This window comes from Malania oleifera, chromosome 5, assembly GCF_029873635.1.
Source record: "Malania oleifera isolate guangnan ecotype guangnan chromosome 5, ASM2987363v1, whole genome shotgun sequence".
NCBI lineage: Eukaryota > Viridiplantae > Streptophyta > Magnoliopsida > Santalales > Ximeniaceae > Malania > Malania oleifera.
In genome coordinates, this window is record NC_080421.1 from 107,280,244 (window position 1) to 107,305,435 (window position 25,192).

Sequence of the window (25,192 nt, forward strand, 5' to 3'; positions counted from 1 at the left end):
AAGGGCTATAAATAGGATTTCGTTTGCTTCTTCATTAAGAAAACTAAATATCTCTCTCTCTCTCTCTCTCTCTCTCTCTCTCTCTCTAACCCACACCAATCGTCTCTCTCTCTCTCTACGATTTCTCACCGATCGTTGTTCATAGCGATGATCGGAAATTACCATGAGGATCAGGGGGCGAATCTTTACAAGTCTAGCGGAGTGGATTCTTGAACTCAAGAAAAAACTAGGGTTCGGTTTTCGAGCGTCTCGGGCCTTTTTTTAGGAAATAGGTAAGGGGATTGTATTATGTCAGTTATGTTTATGAGTTCTATCCGAATGAAATGTTAAAATGGTTTTTAGATATATAGTTACGGTTTTTCTAGGGTTTGCAAGCCTAGGGTTTAGTTAACTGACTTTATTTTCGAAACCAACCGTTTAAATTTAAGTATGATATTTTTAAAGTATAGTATTGGACTTTATGAACGTTTTCACCGATTGAGAAATTGTTATTTTAAGCCATAAGCTTATTTTAAAACCAACCAAAGAAGGTAGGGTTGATTATCTCCATTTCTCCCATAATTAGTTACATGTCTATATTTAGTAAAATATCAACTTGAAGATATTCATACCCCAGTTTTAGCAGTAGTAATTACTTTCTCAAGGAGATGATTTATTTATGAGTTACCAGATGAAGAATTGTGTAGCATGAGTATAGTTTTAATTGACATTAAATGAGTAGGTTTTGTGTAATACTAAAATGTAACGGCTATATGCCGAGATATGAGATATGATGACTAAATGCCAATATGAGATATGATGGCTAAAAGCCGAGTTTATGATACGCCGATTTTTACCGAGGCAGTATCTGACGTATATTTTACAGAGATACGTACATATTATGTTGTATACAGTTTTATGAAATGAATTGTGTTTTAGTTTTATTATGATGTAAATTGTCATATATGCTTTTAGAGCTCTGTGTCTATCAGAGATATGTTATGAACACGGTACCAAGAGCCATATCTGGAGAGAGGAGAAACCACACGTCTTAGTTAGAGTGTGGATATGGAAAGGCGATTGGTGACCTGGGTAAAGTACTCCTTGATGTAGTAATTCTGGGGCTCCATCCGATGCAGTAATCCTAGATAACTCTAGCCGGGTAGCATCTCCGGGTAGAGGTAGGCATCATCGTACTACTATAGAGATTGACTTAGCTATAGTGCCGGCTATATGCTAGGTCCCGCTTTTGGGCTGCACAACTCGTCATGGGGGGAAGCATGTCAGAGCAGAGTATGTGAACGCGCGTGACGTCGCTAGTTTTACATTTCAAGTTGTATTTTTTAGGCATATATGAGCATATTTACTATAGAAATGGCTATTTTGAGACAATAGTATCTATTTTCAGATTTACAGAGTAATATAAATTTTAAAATGCCAGTTATATGTATTTTAATGTTAGCAGTATATGTACACACGAAATCTCATGCTAACCACGCACTGATGATAATATAGTCCATCTTACTGAGAGGTGTCTCACGCTAGCATACAAATGTGGTTTTCAGGACCTTCGAGGGATCGAGCCTAGTGTTCTACCGGGCTAAGTTAGACAGTAAACAGTTCTTTCTAGAGCTGGTGAGATGTTAGACAATGTTTGTCTTTTTTAGGAATTGTAATAGCAGATTATGCGTGTAATTATGTATGGATGTATATATGAGACAGTTAGATACTCTAGTAACCTTTTTAGAGGATGTATGTTTTCCGCTGTGTATGTTTATACAGATTAGTATGGAACACCCATTTTTCCTTTGTTTGGGCGGGTTGTATATGTATGGTATTAGAGAGATATATGATAAGTATGTTTAGTGACGCACTCTGGGGCCCACCTAGAGGATTGGGGCGCTTCATGACTTTATCATAGGGTTGCCACTAGCATTGCATGAGAAAAACGCCATTTGGGTAGTGGTTGACCGACTGAGAAGGACTGCCCACTTCCTTCCAATCAGGGTTAACTACTCCATGAACAGGTTGACAGAATTGTACATCCAGGAGATAGTTAGACTTCATGGTGTGCCAATATCTATTGTATTAGATTGGGACCCACGGTTCACGTCCCAATTCTAGAAGAGCTTACAATGAGCCTTGGGATTCTAATTGACTTTTAGCACGACATTTCACCCCTAGATCGATTGACAGTCAGAGAGGACCATTTAGATATGAAAAGATATGTTACAGGCTTGTGTGCTGGACTTTGGGGGCAGTTGGATCCAGCATCTGCCACTAGTGGAGTTCACTTATAATAATAGCTACCAGGCCAGTGTAGGGATGACACCGTATAAATCATTGTATGGTCGGAGGTGCCGAACTCCACTATACTGGGATGAAGTTGGTGAAAGGTAAATTTTGGGGCCAGAAATCGTACAACAAATTTATGAGAAAATCAGACTTATTTAGGAAAGAATTAAAATAACTCAAAGTCGATAGAAAAGTTATGCGGATACTCGTCGTCGAGAGCTGGAGTTTAGTGTGGGGAATAATGTATTTTTGAAAATTGCACCAATGAAATGAGTGATGAGATTTGGAAAGAAGGGTAAGCTAAGCCCTAGTTATATTGGGCCGTTTGAGATATTGGAAAGAATCGGTCTAGTTGTCGACAAGTTAGCATTACCCCTGACACTATCAAGGATCCGTGATGTGTTCCATGTATTTATGTTGAAAAAGTATCCCGGATCCTTCACATGTGATAAGCTACGAGACCTTGGAGCTCAGAAAAACTTTATCTAATGATGAAGTGTTTGTTCAAATCTTAGAGCATAAAGAATAAGAATTGCACACCAAGAAATCTTGCTAGTAAAAGTGCCCTAGCGTAATCACGCAGTTGAGGAAGTCTCATGGGAACTAGAGGAGGAAATGCGCCAGAAGTACCCATACTTGTTCAGTGGGGCCTATAGTTAGATAGATAATGTAATAGTTCAGGTAAGTATTCGTTTGTATGTAAGCAAGTTTCGTGCAAGTGAAGTAGTTGAGTGTAATTAATTGTAAATCTAAATATGATGGTTTTTATGTAAAGTGGTTTTGGGAGAGTTTTGATTTGGTTATTGTAATCTCCAAGAGCCGTTTATGTAACCATGGTATTCCTCCGCCACAAGTGAGAGTAATTAATTAAATTTCAGCGAATTTTCCAAAAGTGGTATAAATGTTAGTTAGCAAATTTCGAGAACAAAATTGAGGGGAGGATGTAGAGACGTAGGAAAAAACAAAATAAAAATAATACGAAAAAAAGGGATTTCGGTTTGGTGCAGATCAAATTGTCGACGGTTTGGTGGAGCTCAGGAAAAACCGTCGATGGTTTTGAGTTATCAAGGGTGGGTGAAGGTAAAATGGTAAAAAAATGGTTTGGTTAAAAACCAAACCGTGGACGGTTTCGTCTGGGCAGCAACTATTATCTCTCTCTCTCTCTCTCTCTCTCCAATCTTTGGCCGAATTCACGATCAAACATCATTTCTAAGGCCTAGCAGTGATCCTCGTCGTTTTCACCGGAACTGATTTGTGTTTTGAGGATTCTAGGCACCACTCAAGAGTTAAGGTAAGGAGAATAAAATTATGTTAGTTGTTTTAGAGATGAACCGATTAAACTAAAGTATATGAATACAGGGTTTTGTGCTCCAAATGCTGCAGGCATCGTTTCAGGATCCCTGCAGGCATACCTTCGGTAAACATGTAAGGGGTATAAATTATGTCGATCATTTTCAGTAGTTTAACTACTTAAATTATAGTATTCGATTACAAGAATATTATATATAATTTTCTAGGTATTCAGGCATATGGAAATGATAGATTTTGAAATTTATTATATGTATGTTTTGGGAAAAAAACCTGGTAATTGAATTTGGGTAAACCCTAGGAAAGTTTATACTGTTATTTTTAGTAGAATAAATTAGTTTTTCAGGCAGATTATTATATAAGGAAATATTTACTCAAATTTTGTGGCATGAGTAATGAAATTATGATAGAGTTATTTCAAAATTTTGATATGATAGATTTATAAAGAAATAATAATATGATAGATTCATACATGATTTACGAAAATACAAATTTATTTTCAGAATTCATGATATGACAAAATTTATACAGAATTCATGATACGATAGAATTTTGTAGAAACATGACATGACAAATTTATGCAGAGTTATGAAATGTCGGCTTTAGGCCGAGTTATGATATGTTATGCCGGTTTTACACCAAGATAGTTAAGATATAACAGTTTTATACCGATTATGATTTGACAGATATGGCGTGAGAGTGAAAACATAATTTACACAGATTTATGAAATAATGAGTATGAAATGAGATCATGATAACACTTATATAATAAATTGTACTATATTATATCAGAACCCTGATGGACTAATTATGTTCAAAGCATGGTACCATAGCTAGTTAGCAAGATACGATAGTGTAACCCCCCTGTGTCCTGTCCGAGAAGTGTTACGGAGAGTAGGATGAGTTTGGACTAGGCTGGGTGTGTAGATCAATTAGTGCAACCATGCTTCTCAAATAGAGTGTTGGTGTTGGATAGTCAATTGACCCGTGAAGTGTTGCAAAGAGTAGGATGGGTCTAGACCAAGCTAGGTGGGCAATCGTACTTACAGACTTTATGTCCAACCATTGCTAAGTCCAGCCTACGGGCCGCATAATCCGATTATATGTATAGATATATCAGACAATTTACGTACACAGAAAAATCTATTATGATAAAGTATGTTTATGTAGAAAAGCATGTATGTTTTCATATATATATATATATATATATATATATATATATATATGTATATGAGTACAGATTTACATGATTTACTAGTTAAAGTTAATTATTTAAAGGTTATAAGTTATGCTACACCAAAACTCATGTTGCCACACATTGACAATAATCTATTCCATCTTACTGAGAGGTGTCTCACTCCTATAATCTTTTAATATTTCAGAAAATCCAGGGAGTTGAGCTTAGAGAGCTCCAAGCAGGATTAGTTAGTGGGGTTTAAAGATAGTGCTGGTGAGACACTAGTATGTATGTATATGGATATGTTTTGTATTACCTTGGGCTGTAGTATTATTTGGTTTTTGAGGAGACATGTGTTTATATGATATGATGGTTCTAGAACTATGGTATTGTATTCAGGGTTTTTGTATATGTTTTCACTGTATGTTTTATTTGAGATATGGATAGGTGTACCCGGTACCTATTGCGGGATTTTGGGTTACAACAGTATGGTATCAGAGACATATGTAGACAAGATAGCACTTCGGGCCCCACCGGGTTTGGGGCGCTACAACGAGCACCACTTAATTTTTGGCTTTCCATTTATCTCACCTCAAAACAATGTTGAGAGGATAGAATTTATCTTCTTGTGAACTGCTTTCGAAATGTCTAAGACTGCCAACAAATGAGTCGCCATACAAGTGAGAACATGCTTTAAAAGAACTTAGTACATTATTGATTTAGATATGTCTAATCAAGTGTAAGTAGAGAGAGAGAGAGAGAGAGAATTATTAAAATAAGCGATGATATGTAGAACTTTACTAAAATTCTCAAAATTATTATTATGATTATTGTATAAAATAAAGGCTAAGCATTTGATTTGGAATATTATGTCTATGATGTCATAGAAATCGTGATTATTAAAAAATATAAATGAGGATATTGCATAATATTTTCAAGATCTTAAAATGCCCATCACATGAAATTTTTGAAATGAATCAAACATGCGTTTCGTGTATTTTTAATTCTCTACATGTAACTCAGAGCAGTCAATTTTTTTTTAACCAAACTAGTATAAAATGTCATGGGTATAAATATAAATACAACTTTTCCTTTTTAATGATACTCGTAGTAAGTTATTGTAGTAAGTTGAATTATCCATATGATAGTTTATGAAGATTGAATAGTCCTCTTCTGCATGCATGGTCAAAAAATTTCCTTAGGTTCCATTGAAATTTCGTTTGTAAGAAGACATGGATAAAACCTTATCCGCTTGAATTGAACTCATATCTCCCTCGTTTGATCGATAAGGGTATCCTTCCGAAATCCATTTGCCTTGCTAGCCGCTCTTGATTTGCTTCATTTGTGAATGTTTTGTTTCACAATGTATAGTTCAAACGTAATCAAATAAAAAATATATTATTTTATTTTTTAAAAAAATAAAAATATGTATTTCATAAATATTTTGGAGAGATGCAACCTAAAACTAGATCATTTGCACCTATTATTTTTGTATGTGATTTTAGGTGAGATTATCATGAAAATCACTGATTGTATTTTACATGTATAGTATAAGGTGCATGCCATTAAATTTAGGTTCTCTTGGTTTATTAAATTACTTTTTTTTAAAAAAAAATTTCACGTGAGTTTTTGTATATATATATATATATTAAGGCTCCACTAAATTTATATTTATGAAAATTAAATTTTTATCACAAAAGATTTTGTTAATTGCAAGAAATAGAAATAGTAGTGATTAATAGTTAAAAAATATTTTTTTTACATTTTATCTATTTTTTAAAAAAATTATGAAAATATATAATTTTTAATATTTTTACAAATGTAACGAATGTAATATTTCACTCTCGTGTCTATTTTGAAATTGGAGTCAACGAAGTATGAAAATCTCATACCAATGTTCCACTATTACCAAGTCAAATAATAATTATTTCTAAAACTAAATCAATTAAACATTAGCATTCCAAGGTACCATACATTATTATATTTAAATATATACATTTTTAATCACTCTAATTCCAACCTAATTGAATCCTTCGAAAATAGCACCAAATTAAGGGTAGGTTTGATGAGCCCCACAAGCCCCTCTCGATAAATACTTAGTAAATTTTTTTATTCAAAATACGATTATTTTTTATGCATGACTTAACGATATAGTAGACGTTTATTTAAAATTTTTTTCATGTTGAATAAAATATTGAGTATTTTATTTAAATATTTAAAAATTTTATAATACGACCAAAATAAAAGAAAATTTTAAAGCAAATACATTATTCTCAAAAACAAAATGTTACAAATATTATTTAATGAAACAATTTTGATTCCTCAAAACAAATCCCACCTAGTAATTTAGACAAAAACAGAAGAAACCCAAGATGTTGCTCTTGGGATATGTGCTTAGCGACAAGGACATTGTCTCGGGTTACTTTCGCATTTTAAATTTACTTGCTTAATTTTTTGTTTTTTGTTTTTTGTTTTTTGTTTTAATCTTTTTCATTATTATTTTTTATTTCCGCCAACCAAAGACCAAAGATAAGCTCTGCCAAAGCAAGAACACACAGGAAAGATGCAATTTTACTTGCAATTCAACTGAGAGAGCCTATTTTGTTTCCTTATCAATCTTAATCTCCAACTTCTTCAGCGTACCTGCCATGGCAGAAGCACCCACATTGCCTCCATCAAACAGGTACTCTGTTCTTCACGGCCTTTCTGCACCGTCGATCTAACTCCAACTTCCCCTGCATGCATCCTTCCTGTTTCATTTAACATTTTTCCACTACTCTCTCTCTCTCTCTCTCTCTCTCTAGGTATGCAGTTGTAACAGGAGGAAATAAGGGGATTGGGTTGGAGATATGTAGGCAATTGGCTTCTAATGGGGTGACGGTGGTGGTAACAGCCAGAGATGAGAAGAGGGGACTTGAAGCTGTTGAAGAACTCAAGAAATCTGGTCTATCTGACCTTGTGGTTTTTCATCAGCTCGATGTGACTGATCCCACTAACATTGCTTCACTTGCAGAGTTCATCAAAGCCAGATTTGGAAGGCTTGACATCTTGGTATTGATTTGAAGTCACTTGGGATTTCGGGTTTGATGGTGAATTTGTAAATTTAGAACATGCCTAAATGCCCCTTCATTATTATTATTATTATTATTATTTTTTCTCCTCATTAGAAACATGGATTTGGGCCATCGCTCAATCCAAATAATGCTTCTTATATAAGATTATAATGATATTTTTTTGGGTCGAAATTGTGTTGCGTTGTTGTGCAATATATAGTTGGCAAGTAAAGCAAGAAATGAATATCACTCTCTTGCCTACAAGATTACATACATTTGATAAATTTATGTGTAAGCCCTGGAAGGATCAGATGGCTTTTAGGGATTGTGTGGTGCTTTGTAATGTATTTTATTTATTTGCTACATTAATCATGAATTTTGTTTGCAATTCTGCTATCCTTGTTCCCTGCTGTACTCTTTATCTTGTCTTCTGTTGATTTGTTTTCCCCCTTTTAGGAATAAAATGCAAAAATTTGGAATTCTGAGCAGGTGAATAATGCCGGAATTAGTGGAGCCATAGTGGATGTTGATGCTTTTAGAGCTTCAGGTTTTGGCCGTGGTGCGGTATGTATTTTGTTTTTTAAATGTATATTAAAACATAAGATATGTTTGTATTTGGAAGCAACTTCAAGGAAAAGCAATTTCTAGTCTAGTGGATCCTAGAATGATTATAGAACTTAAATGTGTTGGCTAGACTTTACCTTGCACTTGCTTGGAATCATTATTCAACTTGATTTTATCAAAGGGTGTTGAAATCTGAAATGGCAAATTTCCATATAAGGGGGCTTTTGTTTGTTGTGCCAGAGGACCTATGGAGGTTCTAAGAGAATATGTTGCAGTGTTTTAATGCATCTATGCTAGAGTTGTTTCTTGAATGGAGAAGAATGCTTTCATCCTTGCTTTGTGTTTGGGAGGATGGAGTTTGGTCCTTGGATTTGAAATTGTGTGGATTTGAACTTAACACCATATAAAATTGAAGTGGCCTTTTGTTAAATTCTGCACCAATGCAAGTGCAAACTTCAAAACCCATACTTTCAAACATTAGCCTACAGCGTGCCTCAATCTCAAGTTTCTCAATGCCATGTTAAATTAGCTTATGTTTGTTAGTTTCATAAGTGTAAGTTTCTTTCTTTGTACATAAATAAATGGATACACACACATATGGAAATGTATTTCTAATTTGAAACTATACCATGCCTATTGCAATGTGCAAGCTGTCTTAATAGGAATCAAGTTGGCACCCCCTTTTTGTTCGTCATCGGTTTTTTCCCCCTATACCATGGTGGGGCAGATGTATATGTATATCCCCTCTATTTGGTCATGCTGGTGCTTTGATTTTCCCTCTCCACTTACCCTTATGAAAATGAAGAGTATATAATAGCCGCCAAGATTATGAGTCTATTTTTGCTGATGCAGCCAGGTGGAGCACAAGTGAATTGGAACAATATATCGACAGAGACATATGAATCTGCAGAAGTGTGCCTGAAAACAAACTATTATGGTGCCAAAAGAATGATTGAAGCTTTTATTCCCCTCCTCCAATTATCCAATTCTGCAAGGATTGTTAATGTGTCCTCCTCCATGGGGAAATTGAAGGTATAAAAGCCATTGACTTATTTGAGATAAGTTTGTATGTAGGCTGCATGTTTTCCTTTATCCCATTAAAAACCTTCCCTACATTTTTTGTTTTATTTATTTATTTATGATCCTGGCTCTATGCAAAATTGCAAGCTTGTTTGGATTTTTCCCTTCAATCAGCATTGGCTCTACCCAGAGTTGACATTAATGAGGATATTTTGTGAACTATTTCCTAGCTTTACTTTCTTGCAGATATGGAATCCTTGTTTCACGATTATATTGAGATTGTATTTATGTATTCATAGGAAAGGCTAAACCTTTCTCCAATCATGTTGTTTCAGAACATATCAAATGAGGCGAAGGGAATACTAAGTGATGCTGAAGGCCTCACAGAAGAAAGAGTTGATGAGGTGCTGAACGGTTTTCTAAAGGATGTTGAGGATGGTTTGCTAGAAAGCAAAGGCTGGCCTTTTCTGCCTGCCTATAGAGTTTCAAAAGCAGCCCTGAATGCCTATACAAGGATTCTGGCCAAGAAGTACCCAGATTTCTGCATCAATTGTGTCTGTCCCGGCTTTGTGAAAACAGACATAAACTTCAACACTGGCATATTAACTGCTGAGGATGGGGCTGAAAGTCCTGTGCGGCTAGCGCTTCTGCCTGACGGTGGGCCTTCTGGACTATTCTTTGTTCGGAAGGAAGCGACTTCTTTTGACTAAAAATGATCCATCTAAGTATTTTGACGGGCAAAGCAATAAGTATGCCATCTTCTAAACAATTCCCTGTCATAGTTTGCTTATGCGAACTGCCTAAGCTAGTGGATTACTGTACTTTTTGGTATCACCAAAATGTGAGGTCTGTGAGTTGATATGATCCAAACAATGTTCAAGTTCTTGCACAATCATGCATGCACAATAGCAGAGACAGAATAAATGGCTTATAGATAACATGAACTTGGGTTTTTTGAGCTTGCATGATAATGACAGGTTAATCTTTGCAGCGGGCTTGGTTGATCTTGTGTGTATGTCGTCAAAAAACCAACATACAAGCTCAAAGAGCTGAGAAGAAGCTGTGTTTGCTCTATGCTTGTTGATGTTACCTGCTGGAAGTGTAATTGATCAGTTCTGAGTCATCAATTTCTTGAAACATTGCTTATATGTACTAAATCAAGAAGATAATACGTATAAATAAACAAGATTAAAATAGAGTAATGCAGGCTATCTCTGTGAGTCAAAAGATAACTGCTGTGTTAAAAGATGATATTGCCTTGCCTTTCAACTGCTGTGTTAAAACGTGATATTGCCTCGCCTTTCTATGTGTGGATGATATTGGCAAATAGTACCATTTTAAAGATAATATCCAAATTTGTTCGCAACTGTTGTGCTGGAGCTAGAGACGCGTGAGCTAAGCTGGAGATGCGTGGGCTGAGCTGGAGACGCATTTGCAAGATGGAGATGTTATCCGCAGACCATTTAATTTTGATGGATGTAACCTCTCAATTTTGATTTAATGTAATTTATTGTAATTGATTCCAAGCTACCTATAAATAGAGGAACTGTGGAGAGGCAAAAATATAGAAAAGAAAAGAGAGGAAGAAGAAGAGTGTGAGGAAGAGAGGAGCTGTGGAGAGGCGAAAATATAGAAAAGAAAAGAGAGAAAGAAGAAGAGAGTGTGAGGAAAAGAGAAGTTGAGAGAATTGTATTTCTTTTTGGCAGTTTTTAAGTGAAGTGTGGTGTGCTTCGTGGACGTAGGTTGATCTTGGCCGAATCACGTAAATTTCTGGTGTCCCAATTTTTTTGGTTGCTCATAGGGTCCTAACAAGTGGTATCAGGGCCTAGTTGGAGCAAAAAGGCCAGATTAGAGTTGTTCACCAAAATCAGAGCTCTGTCCAGTGGCTTGAAATTAAAATTTGAGGCCACCATCACGTTCACCTCGCCAAGACGAAGCCAACGGTGCAAAGCTGGAGCTCGAAAGGAGTTCAGACGGAGGCACACACGCCAACACGTGCCTCGTTGGAGCAATATGCCTCGTCACACGCCAGTGAGTTGCCTGTCACGCACCCTGCACACACGCCAAGCGTCGTCCTCGCCTGGCTGCCTCAACTTGACCTGAAAATCCTCAACTTGAACTAGAAGCCCGCTCCATACCCGGTCCGCACTCGACCCAGATCTCTATCCAACCCAGACAAACTCGACGCCCACTCCAGAGCCTGCCACATTAGCGGCGTCCTGTCAGTCGCCACGCCATCTGCCACGTCAGCAGGTGGGCCCCAGTGCCACGTTAGCATTGCCACACTAGCATGTGGCCCCACAATGACATGTAAGCATTGCCACATCAGCAAGTGGGCCCCACAGTGCCACGTAAGCACTTGCCACATCAGCATTGTTGACCAGGTTTGACTTGATCTTTAACCGAGCTTTTCAAAGTCATTTTGGGTTCATTTTTCGAACGACTTGAACCATTTCTAAGGTTTTCGACCATTTTGGATCTAACTGTGCTATTCATTTGAGCTAATTCCATCTCTAGATCAGTGAATCGATATGTCAAACGAAAAGAGCTTAAAGATCGAAATGTTCAATGACAACAATTTCAGTTTCTAGAAGATGCAGATTGAAAATTATTTGTTTGAGAAAGAGTTGCACTTACCATTGAAGCGTAAGCCAACATCTATGAACGAGGACGAGTGGGAGTTGCTTGATCGAAAAGCTCTTGGAGCCATTAGAATGACGTTGTCAAAGTTTGTGACATTCAATATCAAGCATATATCATCCACCAAGTCTTTGATGGATGCGTTTTCTAATATGTCCGAGCAGCTGTCAGCCGCTAATAAGGTATATCTTATGAAAAGATTATTTACTATGACCATGTCTGCAGGTGAAAGTTTTAGCAGACATTTAAATAATTTCAACGACTTGTCAGATCAACTCACCTCAGTCGGGATAACATTTGATAGTGAGATTCGTGCCCTACTGATTCTCAGTCAGTTTCCCGAAAGTTCGAATGGCATTGTTACTACAATCAGTAGCTCCGCGGGGAAATCAAAGCTTGTATATGATGAGGTTGTCAGCATTATTTTAACGGAAGAAATTAGAATGCAGTCAAATCGTGGCTCCACTTTGAGTTTAGCCTTGAACATGAAAAGTTGAGGCACAGGAAATAGGCATGGATGATCAAACAACGGCGACATATCAGGACACAGGTTCCCAGGGCACAAAAATTATTGAGTGCTGGAACTATGGAAAAACTAGTCATTACAAAAGCCAGTATAAAAGTCTGAAGAAAAGAATATGAGACGAGAGCAAAGATAGAAGCAAACGTTGTTTCGTAAAATGATGATATGTTGATTTGCTCTTTGGCGAGTAAAAAGGAGTCTTAGGTGTTAGACTCTGGAGGTTCATTTCATACCACTTGCAACAGAGATTGTCTAGAGGAGTATACATCAGGTAATTTCGGTAAAGTATATCTTGGCAATGATCAATCTTGCGACATTGCCGACAAGGGGAGAGTGAAGATCAATATGAATGGGTCAGTATGAAAACTAAGAGATGTTAGATATATTCCAGACTTGAAAAAGAATTTGATCTCAATCAGTCAACTAGAAGATGAAAGATATAACACAACTTTCATTGGTGATGGATGGAAGATTTCGAAGGGTGCACTGACGATTGCACGAGGTAAAAAAGGTGGTACTCTTTATGTAAATCCTAATGCATGCATGTCTATTACAGTTGCTATAGGAAATGATGATAACAACATATGACATCAATGACTTGGACACCTGAGTGAGGAGGGACTCAGGGTGATGCACTCAAAGGATAAGCTGAGTGATTTATAGTCGGTAAAGATTGACACATGTGAGGATTGCATATGTGGGAAATAGAAGAGAGTCAGTTTTAAGACAAACATCAGTACCCTAAAGAAGGAGAGACTTGAGTTAGTCCATTCAGATGTATAGGGACCAACAACCATTTCATTCACGGGTGGGAAACATTACTTCGTCACATTTATTGATGATCATTCATGGAAGGTATGAGTTTACTTCTTGAAATATAAATCTGATGTTTTTGATGCTTTTAAAATTTGGAAAGTAATGGTAGAAAAAGAAACTGGTTTGAAAATCAAGAAGCTGAGAACAAATAACGGTGGTGAGTATGTTGACACTGAGTTCAAGAAATTATGCTATGAGCATGGTATCAGAATGGAAAGAACTGTGCCAGGTATGCCTCAACACAACGGCGTAGCCGTGCGGATGAACAGAACATTGACAGAAAAAGCCAGAAGCATGCGTATGCAGTCAGGCTTGCCAAAGATGTTTTGGGCAGAAGCAGTTAACACAGTATCTTATTTGATTAACAAGTCAGTCAGTACCATTGGACTATAGTCTACCAGAAGAAGTATGGAACAATAAAGAGGTAAGACTTTTACATTTGAAAGTTTTTGATTGTGTTGCATATGTACATATCAATGATCATGTCAAGAATAAGTTGGATCCGAAATCCTGAAAATGCACTTTCATCAGTTATAGTAGAGATGAATATGGGTATCACATTTGGGATGATGAAAATAAAAAAGTGATCAGAAGCAAAGATGTGATTTTTGATGAAAATGTGATGTACAAAGATAGACATACAATAGAGACTACAGAGTCTGAAACAACCTTTGTAGATGTGGATAATGTTTTAGAAGGTGTAAGGACACGTCAGCGGAACATGGAGAATCCTTAGCTAAAAATATTGAGAATCCTCAAGTAGAGGAACCTGTGGAGCATATTGTTGCACCACCACCTCCTACTCTAGCACCAGAGTTTAGGAGATCTTCTTGGCAACATGTACAAAACATTAGGTATGTGAATCATTTACTTCTTACAGATGGAGGATAACCTGAATGCTATGTTGAAGCATGTCAGGCAAGAGATTCGAGCAAGTGGGAGCTTGCAATGAAAGATGAGATGAAGTCTCTTAACTCCAACAAAACATGGGAACTAGCTAAGTTAGCCAATGGTAAGAAGACTTTTCACAACAAATGGGTGTATAGGATCAAAGAAGAGCATGACGGATCCAAGAGGTATAAAACTTGGTTAGTAGTCAAAGGTTTTGAATAGAAAGAAGGAATTGACTATATTGATATTTTTGCACTAGTTGTCAAGCTGACAACCATCAGATCTGTCTTGAGTATTGTTGCCTCAGAGGATTTACATCTTGAGCAGTTGGACGTAAAGACGACATTTCTTCACGGTGATCTTGATGAGGAAATTTATATGTAATAGCTAGAAGGTTTCTCAGTTAAAGGTAAAGAGAATCTTATATGCAAATTGAAGAAGAGTTTGTATGATCTCAAACAAGTTCCTAGGCAATGGTACAAGAAATTTGACAACTGTATGCAGAGGAACAATTTTCAAAAGTGCAAAGCTGACCACTGTTGCTACTTCAAAAGGTATCGTACTAGCTATATTATCTTACTGTTATATGTTGATGATATGCTAGTTGCAGGATCAGATATAGAAGAGATCAAAAAATTGAATCAGCAATTGTCAAAGCAATTTGATATGAAAGACTTGGGTCCTGTAAAGCAAATTCTTGGGATGCGGTTCTCTAAAGATAAGCAACAAGGTACATTGCAGTTATCTTTGTCAGAGTACATCAGTCGTGTTTTATAGAGGTTCAACATGAGCAGTGCCAAAGCTATAAATACACCATTGCTAGGTCACTTCCATCTCTCTAATGACCAGTCTCCCTAGACAGATGAAGAAAAATATTTCATGGCTAAGGTACCATATGCCTCAGCCGTTGGAAGTCTTATGTATGCTATGGTTGGTACTAGACCAGATATTGGCCAAGTAGTGGGAGTTGTCAGCAGATATATGTCAAATCCAGGGAAGACACACTAGAAAGTAGTGAAGTGGATTTTGAGATATCTACGTGGCACTATTGATAAGTGCCTATGTTTCAGCAAAAGCAATTTGAAAATTCAAGGATTTGTAGATGTTGGTTTTGCAAGTGAAATTGATCATCGCAGAAGCACCACCGGATATATATTCACTGTTGGCACAACAACTATTAGTTGGATGTCATAGATATAGAAGATTGTTGTTTTATCTACTACAAAAGCTAAGTATGTAGCAGTGACAGAAGCCAGTAAAGAGATGATTTGACTTCAGGGTTTGTTAACGGAGTTTGGATTAAAGTAGGTGAGGAATGTTTTGTACAGTGACAGTCAGAGTGCGATACATTTGGCAAATAATTTCGCATTTTATTTTATAACTAAGCATATTGGATTGCGTTATCATTTCGTCAGATCTCTGATAGAGGACGGCGTGTTGAAATTTGAAAAAATCCAAGGTAGCAGAAATTCGGCAGATATGTTAACTAAGGTGGTAACTACAGAGAAATTAAAGTTGTGTTCAACTTCAGTTGGTCTTCATTCCCAAAGACATATTTTGAGCACATCATTTATTCATATATTGATACTGGTTGAGGAGGCGTCTCTGTCTCCAAGTGGGAAATTGTTGTGCTGGAACTGGAGACACATGAGCTGAGCTGGAGATGCGTGAGCTGAGCTGGAGACGCGTTTGCAAGCTGGAGATGTTATCTGCAGGCCATTTAATTTTGATGGATGTAACCTCTCAATTTTGATTTAATGTAATTTATTGTAATTGATTACAAGCTACCTATAAATAGATGAGCTGTGGAGAGATGAAAATACAGAGAAGAAAAGAGAGGAAAAAGAGAGTGTGAGGAAGAGAAAAGCTGAGAGAATTGTATTTCTTTCAGGTAGTTTTTAAGTGAATTGTGGTGTACTCCATGGACGTAGGTCGATCTTGACCAAATTACATAAATTTTTGGTGTTCCAATTTTTCTAATTGCTCATAGGGTCCTAACAGCAACAGCCTCATTTCATCAGTGCATCAATGGGAAGACAAGGTGAGCAGTCAAGATCGATGTCTATAATATATATGTAATAGTGGAGGAAGAAGGGAGAGGAGATGTTGTAATAATATGTTTTTTTTTCATCATGAGTGCTTTATTTATAGATAAATTAGTGCCTATCTAGAAATGCATATTAAAATAGTTTTTGCCCTTCTCAATTGTTCAACCATCACTCTTCATTTAAATATTTAAGTTTTTAATAAGAAAAAGGGTTGGGAGAAATTTTTAAACTTCTTGTAACTTCTCCAACACTCCTAAATATTTTATGCTGTCAAAAAGCAAGCAACAGTTGCATTGCTCAATCATCAGTATAATTTTGGCATTTTGGTGATTATGCGTTTGATAAAAAACTTATAAGTGATTCATCTGCCTTAAGATTATAGCTTATGCTTCATTCATTTAATGACTACTCAGGAATAAAGGTATTTAAGATAAAAAAAAAATTCAATAGTTTGTGTTAAAGAATATGTTTTTAACATAAGACTAGTGATAATTTGAAACTTTTTATTAATGCATAATATGGAACAAAGGACAATTCAAATTTCACCATGGGAATGTATATTCATTTTATATTTCATGTTAAATGGAATAATAACAAATAAATAAAGAATCCTTTATTCTTATAATTTTTCATTGTAATAACTATTATATGAATCAAACATAGCTTAGGCTAAATGACTTTCTCATAGAAGTTGTAGCATGAGTGGTTGCACACTTGCCCTTTGATGTCTGCCATAGAATAGCGTGTTGTTTGTTGGGTGGTTTGTTCTTTGTGGTCATATTGCATTTTCTATTAGCTTAAAAGGTTGATTTTTTTTTTGGAAATAAATAACAATAACATAAAAAAGCTTAGTCAACAACATCATTGTCAATGACAATTTGACATCAACCAAATGGAAAAGATAAGCAAGAAACCTTTGAGAACGGTTGATAAGAACCCATAGGTTGTTTTAACAAAGGAAAGAACACAAAAGAAAAAAAAAAAAATCAAATGCTGATGATGTATGGTTAAATTTATGATTGATTATTTTGTATGTGTATGTCTATATATGTGTATGTATGAAGGTATTATTTTCTTTTTCTCTTTTTTTAATTACTAAATAAAGGACAGCTTGGTGTACAAAACTTCCGTGTATGCGAGGATAGGGAAAGGACGCCTCGAATTCGTGACCTTTAAGTCACATGGCGACAACCTTACTATGCATCTAAGCTCCCCTTCTTTTTCGATTATTAGAGATATCTACACTTTCTATTTTAACACAATATTTACTTTTTATTTTTTTCAATTCTCTTATGTATATACCCTTGTAATCTATGTGAGAAATAAATAGAGAAAAATTATTCTTCTCCCAATTTCTTAACATGGTATTAGAGCAGAAAAATAAAAAAAAAACAAAAAACCTTTTTTCTTCATCTAGGTTTTTTGCTTAACCTTCTTTTCTACCTTGCCGCTGCCGTCAGTCTTCTTCCGCTCGGCTAGTCTCTGTTGCAGCTCCGGCGTAAGCTCTGCTCCAGTTTCCACTCGGCACGTCTTCCACTTCGGCTCGGCTTGTCTGAACCCGATCGCGACTCGTCTCTGTTCGTGCTCTGGTTTTTTTTCGGCAGTCCAACCATCACAGTTCGGGGTTACCTGTCTTCGTCATTGGCATCTCTCCCTCACTCTTTGGCGGCTCTTGAGTTATCGTTTTTCTGTTTGGGCTCACCAATTCTTAGTTCCGGTTGTCTTCTCCAACGCTCTACTCGTTTTTCTCTCTATTTTCTGGCAGCAACTCTGCCCCTTTCTTGTCGTTTCTCAGCCTCTGGCATTCGCTTAGGCTCGTTCGTCGTTCACTCAACCTCTCCGGCAGTCTCTCGTCAACTCTCAACTTTCAATTGTCATCTTCGTCGCTGGCGAGAGCAGCAGCAACGTTACACCGTTGGCGTCTTACAAGCAGCAGCAGTCTCTCGTTTGTTCTCAGTTCTTGGCGTCTTCCATCTTCTCCAGCCATCCCGAAGTACTCTGTTCCTCTTCTCCGGCAGTTCTCCAGCGTCTCCATTTTTCCGGCGATCTGTCTGCTCTCTGTTTTTTTTTTTTCCGGTTGTCTTTCAGTTTCTCACCATCTCAGTTCGTCTTCACGTCTCTCTGTTTGGTTCTCCCGTCTTCTTCAGCAGTAGTCTTCGAATGGTGCATCTCTGGTTTTTGTGTTCGGTTTGGTGTCAGCTCTCAGTCCCAGCTAGTGCATCTCTGGCGCTCCCTCAGTTTTTTCCCCTCATCTCGACTAGTTTTCTCCAGTATCACTAGTGCTGGCAACAGTTTCTCCGGAGCTCTATTATCATTTCCAGAGTTTTCCAGACTTGCATGCACGTGGTCCTCTCTCGGCTACATCTCTGTTTTTCGGCATCTTTCCACATTTCTCTCTCGATTCTCTCGCGTAGTAGTCGCCGGCATCATCGCTCTAATCATCTCTGAAATTAGGATAGCTTCCCAAGGATGAATTGAAATTTTAAAATTATTTCAAGTTTAATTCTTTATTTTATATCAACAATCACAACAAGTAAATATAAAAACAATTCAACCACAACCAATCAATAAGATAATCAAAAACTTGATCTTTGTATCAATAGCTCTGTAATAAATTGTAAAGCACGCTGAATTTATGTAAGCCTTATGTTTATTCCAAACTCACAATTCTTTTTTGTATTTTGCTTTTAAACAAACTTTCAGATTAATAAGTTTAGGATGATTAACCAACGTAGTCCCTTTCGGTTTCCGCAATCAATGCTGATCAAGTCAAAACAAATAATCCTCCGGTCTATTTAACAACCATACACTCAGAATTAACAATTTAAAGCATACACGCAAGTTGTAAGTATTGTTGAAAAATAAAGAGTAAGGAAGAAGAGAGACATAAGGTTTTACGAGGTTCGGCTTATACCTAGCCTATGTTCTCGCCTTTGGCAAACCACCAAGGGATTCACTAGTTCAGTTCCGTTGACGGGTGGAACAATACCTATTACAATCACTCCTTCCGTTAGGCTAGAGTCTGCCTCTCCAAACGATATTCCCTCATTTGGTCCAATGATTCTACAACCCTGAATCGTTTATAAATAAGAATCAAGATAGAGAAGAGTTTGTGTACAAGAAAATACTCTCTCAGTAGAGTAAGTTAGTACAACATTCAGCACAATAATACTTCAAAGTAATTCAAATATAAAAGAATTTGAAGCTCAATATTGAATTTAAATCACCAAATATCTTTCAAGTATTGAAAGATTTAGACTTTGAAAGCTTTACTTCGAAGTTTATATTAGCAGTAACTCAGTAGATGAAGATGGATGAACACAAGAGAATTTGAAAGCTTTTTAGAGAACTTTGATTGCTGAAAATTTTTTGGTGTGTTAAATCTTTGAAGTTTGGGGCTATTTATAGAAGTTTAAAAGTAATTCCTTACCCCCAAAGTTTTCTTGAAGTAGTTTCCAAGTTTTTCAAAATAATAGTGTCCAAAAAATCCATTTAAAAAATCTTTCCGTTGAGAGTTTTGAAGCCAACGTTCGAGTGGCAGTCACCTGTCATAGAACAAACTCACAACACATAACACTATAAGTTGCCTGCCAGAACCAAGGCAGTTGCCTGACATGATCACCTAGGCGCCTGACTATGTTTAGGCAGTCGCCTGACATGCTACTGCCTCTTTGAAAAATTCTTCATTTAATTTGGCAGTTGCCTGCCACAAGAGGACAGTCCCCTGGCCCTTCTGTTTTTCAAAAACTTTTCTTATTCAAAAACTTTTTTTTTCGATTTAAAAAACATACTTTAGGGTTTTTCTAAAATATATTTCTGAGTTTTTTTTTTTATTTAATGAGAGCTTCAATTCAGTTTATACTTGAAATTAACTTAAAGTACTTACATACAAACATCCTTAAAACTTTATTTCATTGATCTTCAAGTAAGTCCTTGTTCTTCCATCATCTTTGAGTTTCTGATCTTTTGAGCATTCATCAAGTTATCTTTGATCCTCATGCTCTTCAAGACCTTTCTTGATCCATAAACTTTATCAACCTTTTGACCTTTGTCACTACCTTTAAGCTTTGTTTTTTTCTTGAAAAACTTTCACTTAAACCATATTAAACACATCATGATTTGTTATCATCAAAATAAGAATTGTAAGCCTTGTTAGGCCAACAATCTCCCCCTTTTTGATGATGACAAATCGAGAGTAAAAATAATAAGAGATAATACTCATGGCTCTCCCTTTCAACAAGAATGATATATTCATAATCATAGTCACATAAGAAATGAATTTATGGTACTTGCAAAAATAATCCATACAATGATTCATACAAGATCCACACAAGATAATACAATCCATACATATTCATAGTCTTACAAACCATTGCATATTAGTATTTTTCATTTTTGCACTCCCTTCTCTCAAACATTTCCCCCTTTGGACATCAATCAAAAAGGAGAGAAGAGTAATACAAAAAAAATATAATGAAGTGCTGCAATACATAGTACTTATAAATCTTACAAACATAAAGAACATACTATCCGGTAATGCACTAATACATAGAGAAAAGTTTTTAAATAGCTCATAGATGAAACACATCAATCGGAGGTTTCCATAGATCCACTTTCTTCTTCTTCTTCATCAAATTCATCATCACTTGATGGAGCAGATCTGATATCCATCGGAGATTTGCCTTTAGAAGAGCTAGTCAAATGTTGTTCAATCTTGTCAACACGCTGAACAAGGCTAGAACAATGAGTTTCCACAGTAGAAACCTTCTCCATAAGTGTACCAACTCCAGATTGCATTTCATCACTAAAAGTCATATAGTGATTAAAAAATGGAATGAACCAAGAAGGAGTTTCTGGATCAAGTTGAATTGAAGAAGCTAGTATGGAAGACTGAGGTGGTGGTGCAGATGGTGTGACGATGTCCCTTATGAAACCACCCTTGAGGAGAGTTCTTATATCCCATACGCTTAAGAATAGTATCAGAAAAGATATCGTAATGGGTTTTGCTAGTGAAGTTAAATGATGGTGTAAGAACACTGAAATGAGCAAATACCATATTTAACATCCTAGCATATGGTAAAATGACACGAAGGGCATCAACTTTCATGATAATCCATTTGATAAGTAAACTTGGAAGATCCAATTTTTTTTTCCTTTAAGAATATATCACATAACAAAACAATCTAAGAATGAAATATGATCATGAGAACCTGAACGAGGTAGGATATTATAAGTAAAAATTTTGTGTAGGATTAAAGCTTATAGATTGAGTTGTTTGTAAAGAGGTGGATGCCCAAAGTTTACAGGAGTATCAGTTATGACTAGGGGTAAAAATTCCTCTGGAGTAAATCCTTGGGACATAATCCATTGTTTCTCAACAATGTGGACCTCAAAAACTCCTGGCTTAACTCGAAGAATTTTTTCCAAAGATATGGGAGTAATATGAATATTTTGTCCAAGAAGATTTGTTTTGATCCCATTTTCAAATCGTTCCATATTGGCATAGAAAATCCGAACTACGTTTGGATAGTATCCTTTTGCATGGTATGTAATAAACCGATCCCAACCAATTTCCTTGAAAAGTTTCATAATTTTAGAAAAATTGGAATTGAAGAATGTAACATCAAGAACTTTACCTAGAATGGGTTCGACTGAAGCGATTTGGTTCCTATAGAGTTGCTTAGCATGTGGAGTTACTAACCATTTCTCCACTTCATCATTGTTGATCCTTGTCGAAGAGGAAGAACCCTGTTACCAGTCGATTTTATCCGTGGCATGTTTGTATGGAAGAGGAAAGTTGATAAACCCTAGGTTATACTCGCGATTTGGTGTGGAGGGTAGGTTTGATTGTTCGGTTTTAGACTGATTTGGCAGAAGATTCTGTGTGGAAAAGAATAGGAAAGAGGAATTTCATAGAGAGAGAGAGAGAGAGAAAGGAGCAGGTGCCTGAAGGAAGGAAGTTAAAATGACATAAAACAGGGTTTTAAACCCTACTCGCCGTGAGGTAGTCGCCTGCTAGGATGAGGCAGGCGCTTGTCAATGAAGAATTTGAAAAGTCAGTAGCCTACCAAGCAGAAAAAAATAGTTTACTTCTCGATTATGCATCATACCCAATTTTTTTCTAATGAATATGAATCGCTGTTCAGATAGAGGTTTTGTGAATGTATCTGCTAATTGGTCATTTTTATTTACAAATTCTACCGTTATGTCTTCGTTTTGCACATGATCTCTCAAGAAGTGATGTCTTATGTCAATATATTTTGTTCTTGAGTGAGATACCGAATTTTTTGAAATATTTATAGCACTTGTATTGTCACATTTTATTGGAATAGTTTGATATTGAATTTTAAAATCTTTTAGTTGTTGTTTCATATACAATGTTTGGGCATAACAGCTCCTTACTGCTATGTATTTTGCTTCTGCTGTGGATAATGTTATAGAGTTTTGTTTCTTTGAAGACCATGAGACTAAAGAGTGTCCTAGAAAATGACACGTTTCGCTTGTGCTTTTTCTATCTATCTTGCATCCAGCAAAGTTTGCATCGGAATAGCTTATCATTTCAAATTCAGTTTCCTTTGGATACCATAAATCTAGTTCAAGTGTGCCTAGTAGATATCTAAGGATTCTTTTAACCGCTATTTGGTGTGATTCCTTAGAAGCCGATTGGAACCTAGCACACATACATACACTAAACATAATATCTGGTCTACTTGCTGTTAAGTAAAGTAAGCTTCCTATCATACCTCGGTAATGCTTAGTATCTACTTGTTTCCCTTTTTCATCATTGTCAAGACTAGTTGAAGTACTCATGGGAGTTCCTATAGGTTTACTTTCTTCCATATCAAACTTCTTTAACATGTCTTTAATATATTTAGTTTGATTTATGAAAGTTCTATTTTTTTCTTGTTTGATTTGTAACCCTAGAAAGTAATTTAACTCTCCCATCATGCTCATCTCAAACTCTTTTTGCATAGACTTAACAAATTCATTACAAAAATCCTCATGAGTTGCTCCAAAAATAATATCATCAACATAAATTTGTACTATAAGCATGTCTTTGTTTTTGATTTTTATAAATAAAGTACTATCTATCTTTCCTCTTGAAAAATTGTTTTGAATTAGGAACTTGCTTAGCCTTTCATACCAAGCTCTAGGAGCTTGTTTCAATCCATATAAAGTTTTAGTTAACTTAAATACATGATCTGGATTTTTAGAATTTTCAAAACCTGGAGGTTGTTTTACATATACTTCTTCATTTATATATCCATTTAAGAAAGCACTTTTTACATCCATTTGGTATAATTTGAAGTCCTTATAGGCTGCATAAGTTAAGAGCATCCTAATTGCTTCCATTCTTGTTACAGGGGCAAAGGTTTAATCGTAATCGATACCTTCTTCTTGATTATAATCTTATGCTACTAGCCTAACTTTATTTCTTACAACAACTCCATTTTCATCATTTTTATTTCTAAACACCCATTTAGTTCCTATGATTGATTTGTCTTTGGGTTTAGGTATAAATTCCCACACTTGGCTTCTTTCAAATTGATTTAGTTTCTCTTGCATAACTATAATCCAAGAGTCATTTTTAAAGCTTCTTCAATATTTTTGGGTTCATCTTGAGATAAAAAGGCATAATGGTTGCAAATATTTTTCAATGAGGCTTGAGTGGTTATTCCTTTTATATGATTTTTCTTTGATAATTTGGATAATAAGTCCATGCTAGCATGTCCTAACTTCCTATGCCATAGCCAACTTATTTCATTCATGGCTGCCAAACAAGTTACGTTTTGATTCATTAGATTCTCAAGATTTATACAATAAAAATTATTTATCCTAAGAGCTATAAACAAGATTTTATTTTCTTTGAGATTTTGAATAACACATTTTTCTTTCTGAAAGGTTATTTCAAACCCTTTGTCACTCAATTGGTTAATTTTTAAAAGATTGTATTTTAAACCTTCTACTAATAATACATTATCAATAGTAATAGACGGTTCTTTATCTATTCTCCCGATGCCAATGATCTTACCTTTGGCATTATCGCCGAAGATGACATATCCTCCATATTTTGTTTTAGAGAAGAAAAATTGGTCTTATCGCTGGTCATGTGTCTTGAACACCCGCTGTCCAAATACCACTTGTCCATTGATGATGTTGTCCTAAAACATACCTACAATGAAGGATTCATTTTGTTAGTCTTTGGAACCGAAATCCTTTTAACTTTCTTTGTTTTGTTGTTAGTTTCATTATTTACTTTCCATTCTCCTTGTACTTTAACATACTTCCTTTTTAGTGGGCTTGGCTTCCTTGACGAAGTATCCCATGTATAATTTCTTATTCTTTTTGTTTGTTTTACCATTGTAACCTATTCCTTCTTTATTCCCATGTAGCATTTGCTGTCCAATCATCTTTTCAAAATTATCTTTACCTTTTGTAAAATTATAAATAATTTTTTCTTTATCCTCTATTAATTTCTTTAGTTAATTTATTTCTAGATCCTTTCTATTCAAGTTTTCTTTATGAGTTTTTCCTAATTCTTGAGTTACTTTACTTACTTCCTCCTTTAACTTCTCAATACAAGAATCTTTTTCTTTTTCAATGGTTTTGAATGATTCAAGTTGCTTCAATAGTTCTTTATTTTGTTCATTCAAGGTTAGATTTCTTTTGGAGATTTTTATGAATCTTTTATATAAGGAAAATAATTCAGCTTGTAATTCTTTGTATGAAGGCATACTATCACATGACTCATCACAAGATTCATTGTAAGATTCTATTGAAGAGTAGTAGGAATTTACCTCTTCATCATTCATCATGAAGCATACGTTTGCCATCTCTTGTCCACTTGATTTGTTTTCCGTTTCGCTGGAGCTTGAGT

The 25,192-nt window shown here is 35.8% G+C and overlaps 1 protein-coding gene across 2 annotated transcripts in view; it reads left to right on the forward strand.

The window, feature by feature from the left end:
* Nucleotides 1-7,228: 7,228 nt before the first annotated feature.
* LOC131156769 ((+)-neomenthol dehydrogenase-like) overlaps nt 7,229-25,192 on the forward strand; it is a 32,118-nt gene continuing 14,154 nt past the window's right edge. The window contains exons 1-5 of one of the 2 annotated variants that reach the window (XM_058110704.1): nt 7,229-7,442; nt 7,564-7,810; nt 8,302-8,376; nt 9,229-9,408; nt 9,732-10,340. In XM_058110704.1, the coding sequence (XP_057966687.1) occupies nt 7,408-7,442; nt 7,564-7,810; nt 8,302-8,376; nt 9,229-9,408; nt 9,732-10,106 (912 nt within the window). In that variant the 5' untranslated portion in view covers nt 7,229-7,407 and the 3' untranslated portion in view covers nt 10,107-10,340. Of the gene's footprint in view, nt 7,443-7,563; nt 7,811-8,301; nt 8,377-9,228; nt 9,409-9,731; nt 10,341-25,192 lie in introns of those variants that run through there. The other variant, XM_058110703.1, reaches the window with a different exon arrangement.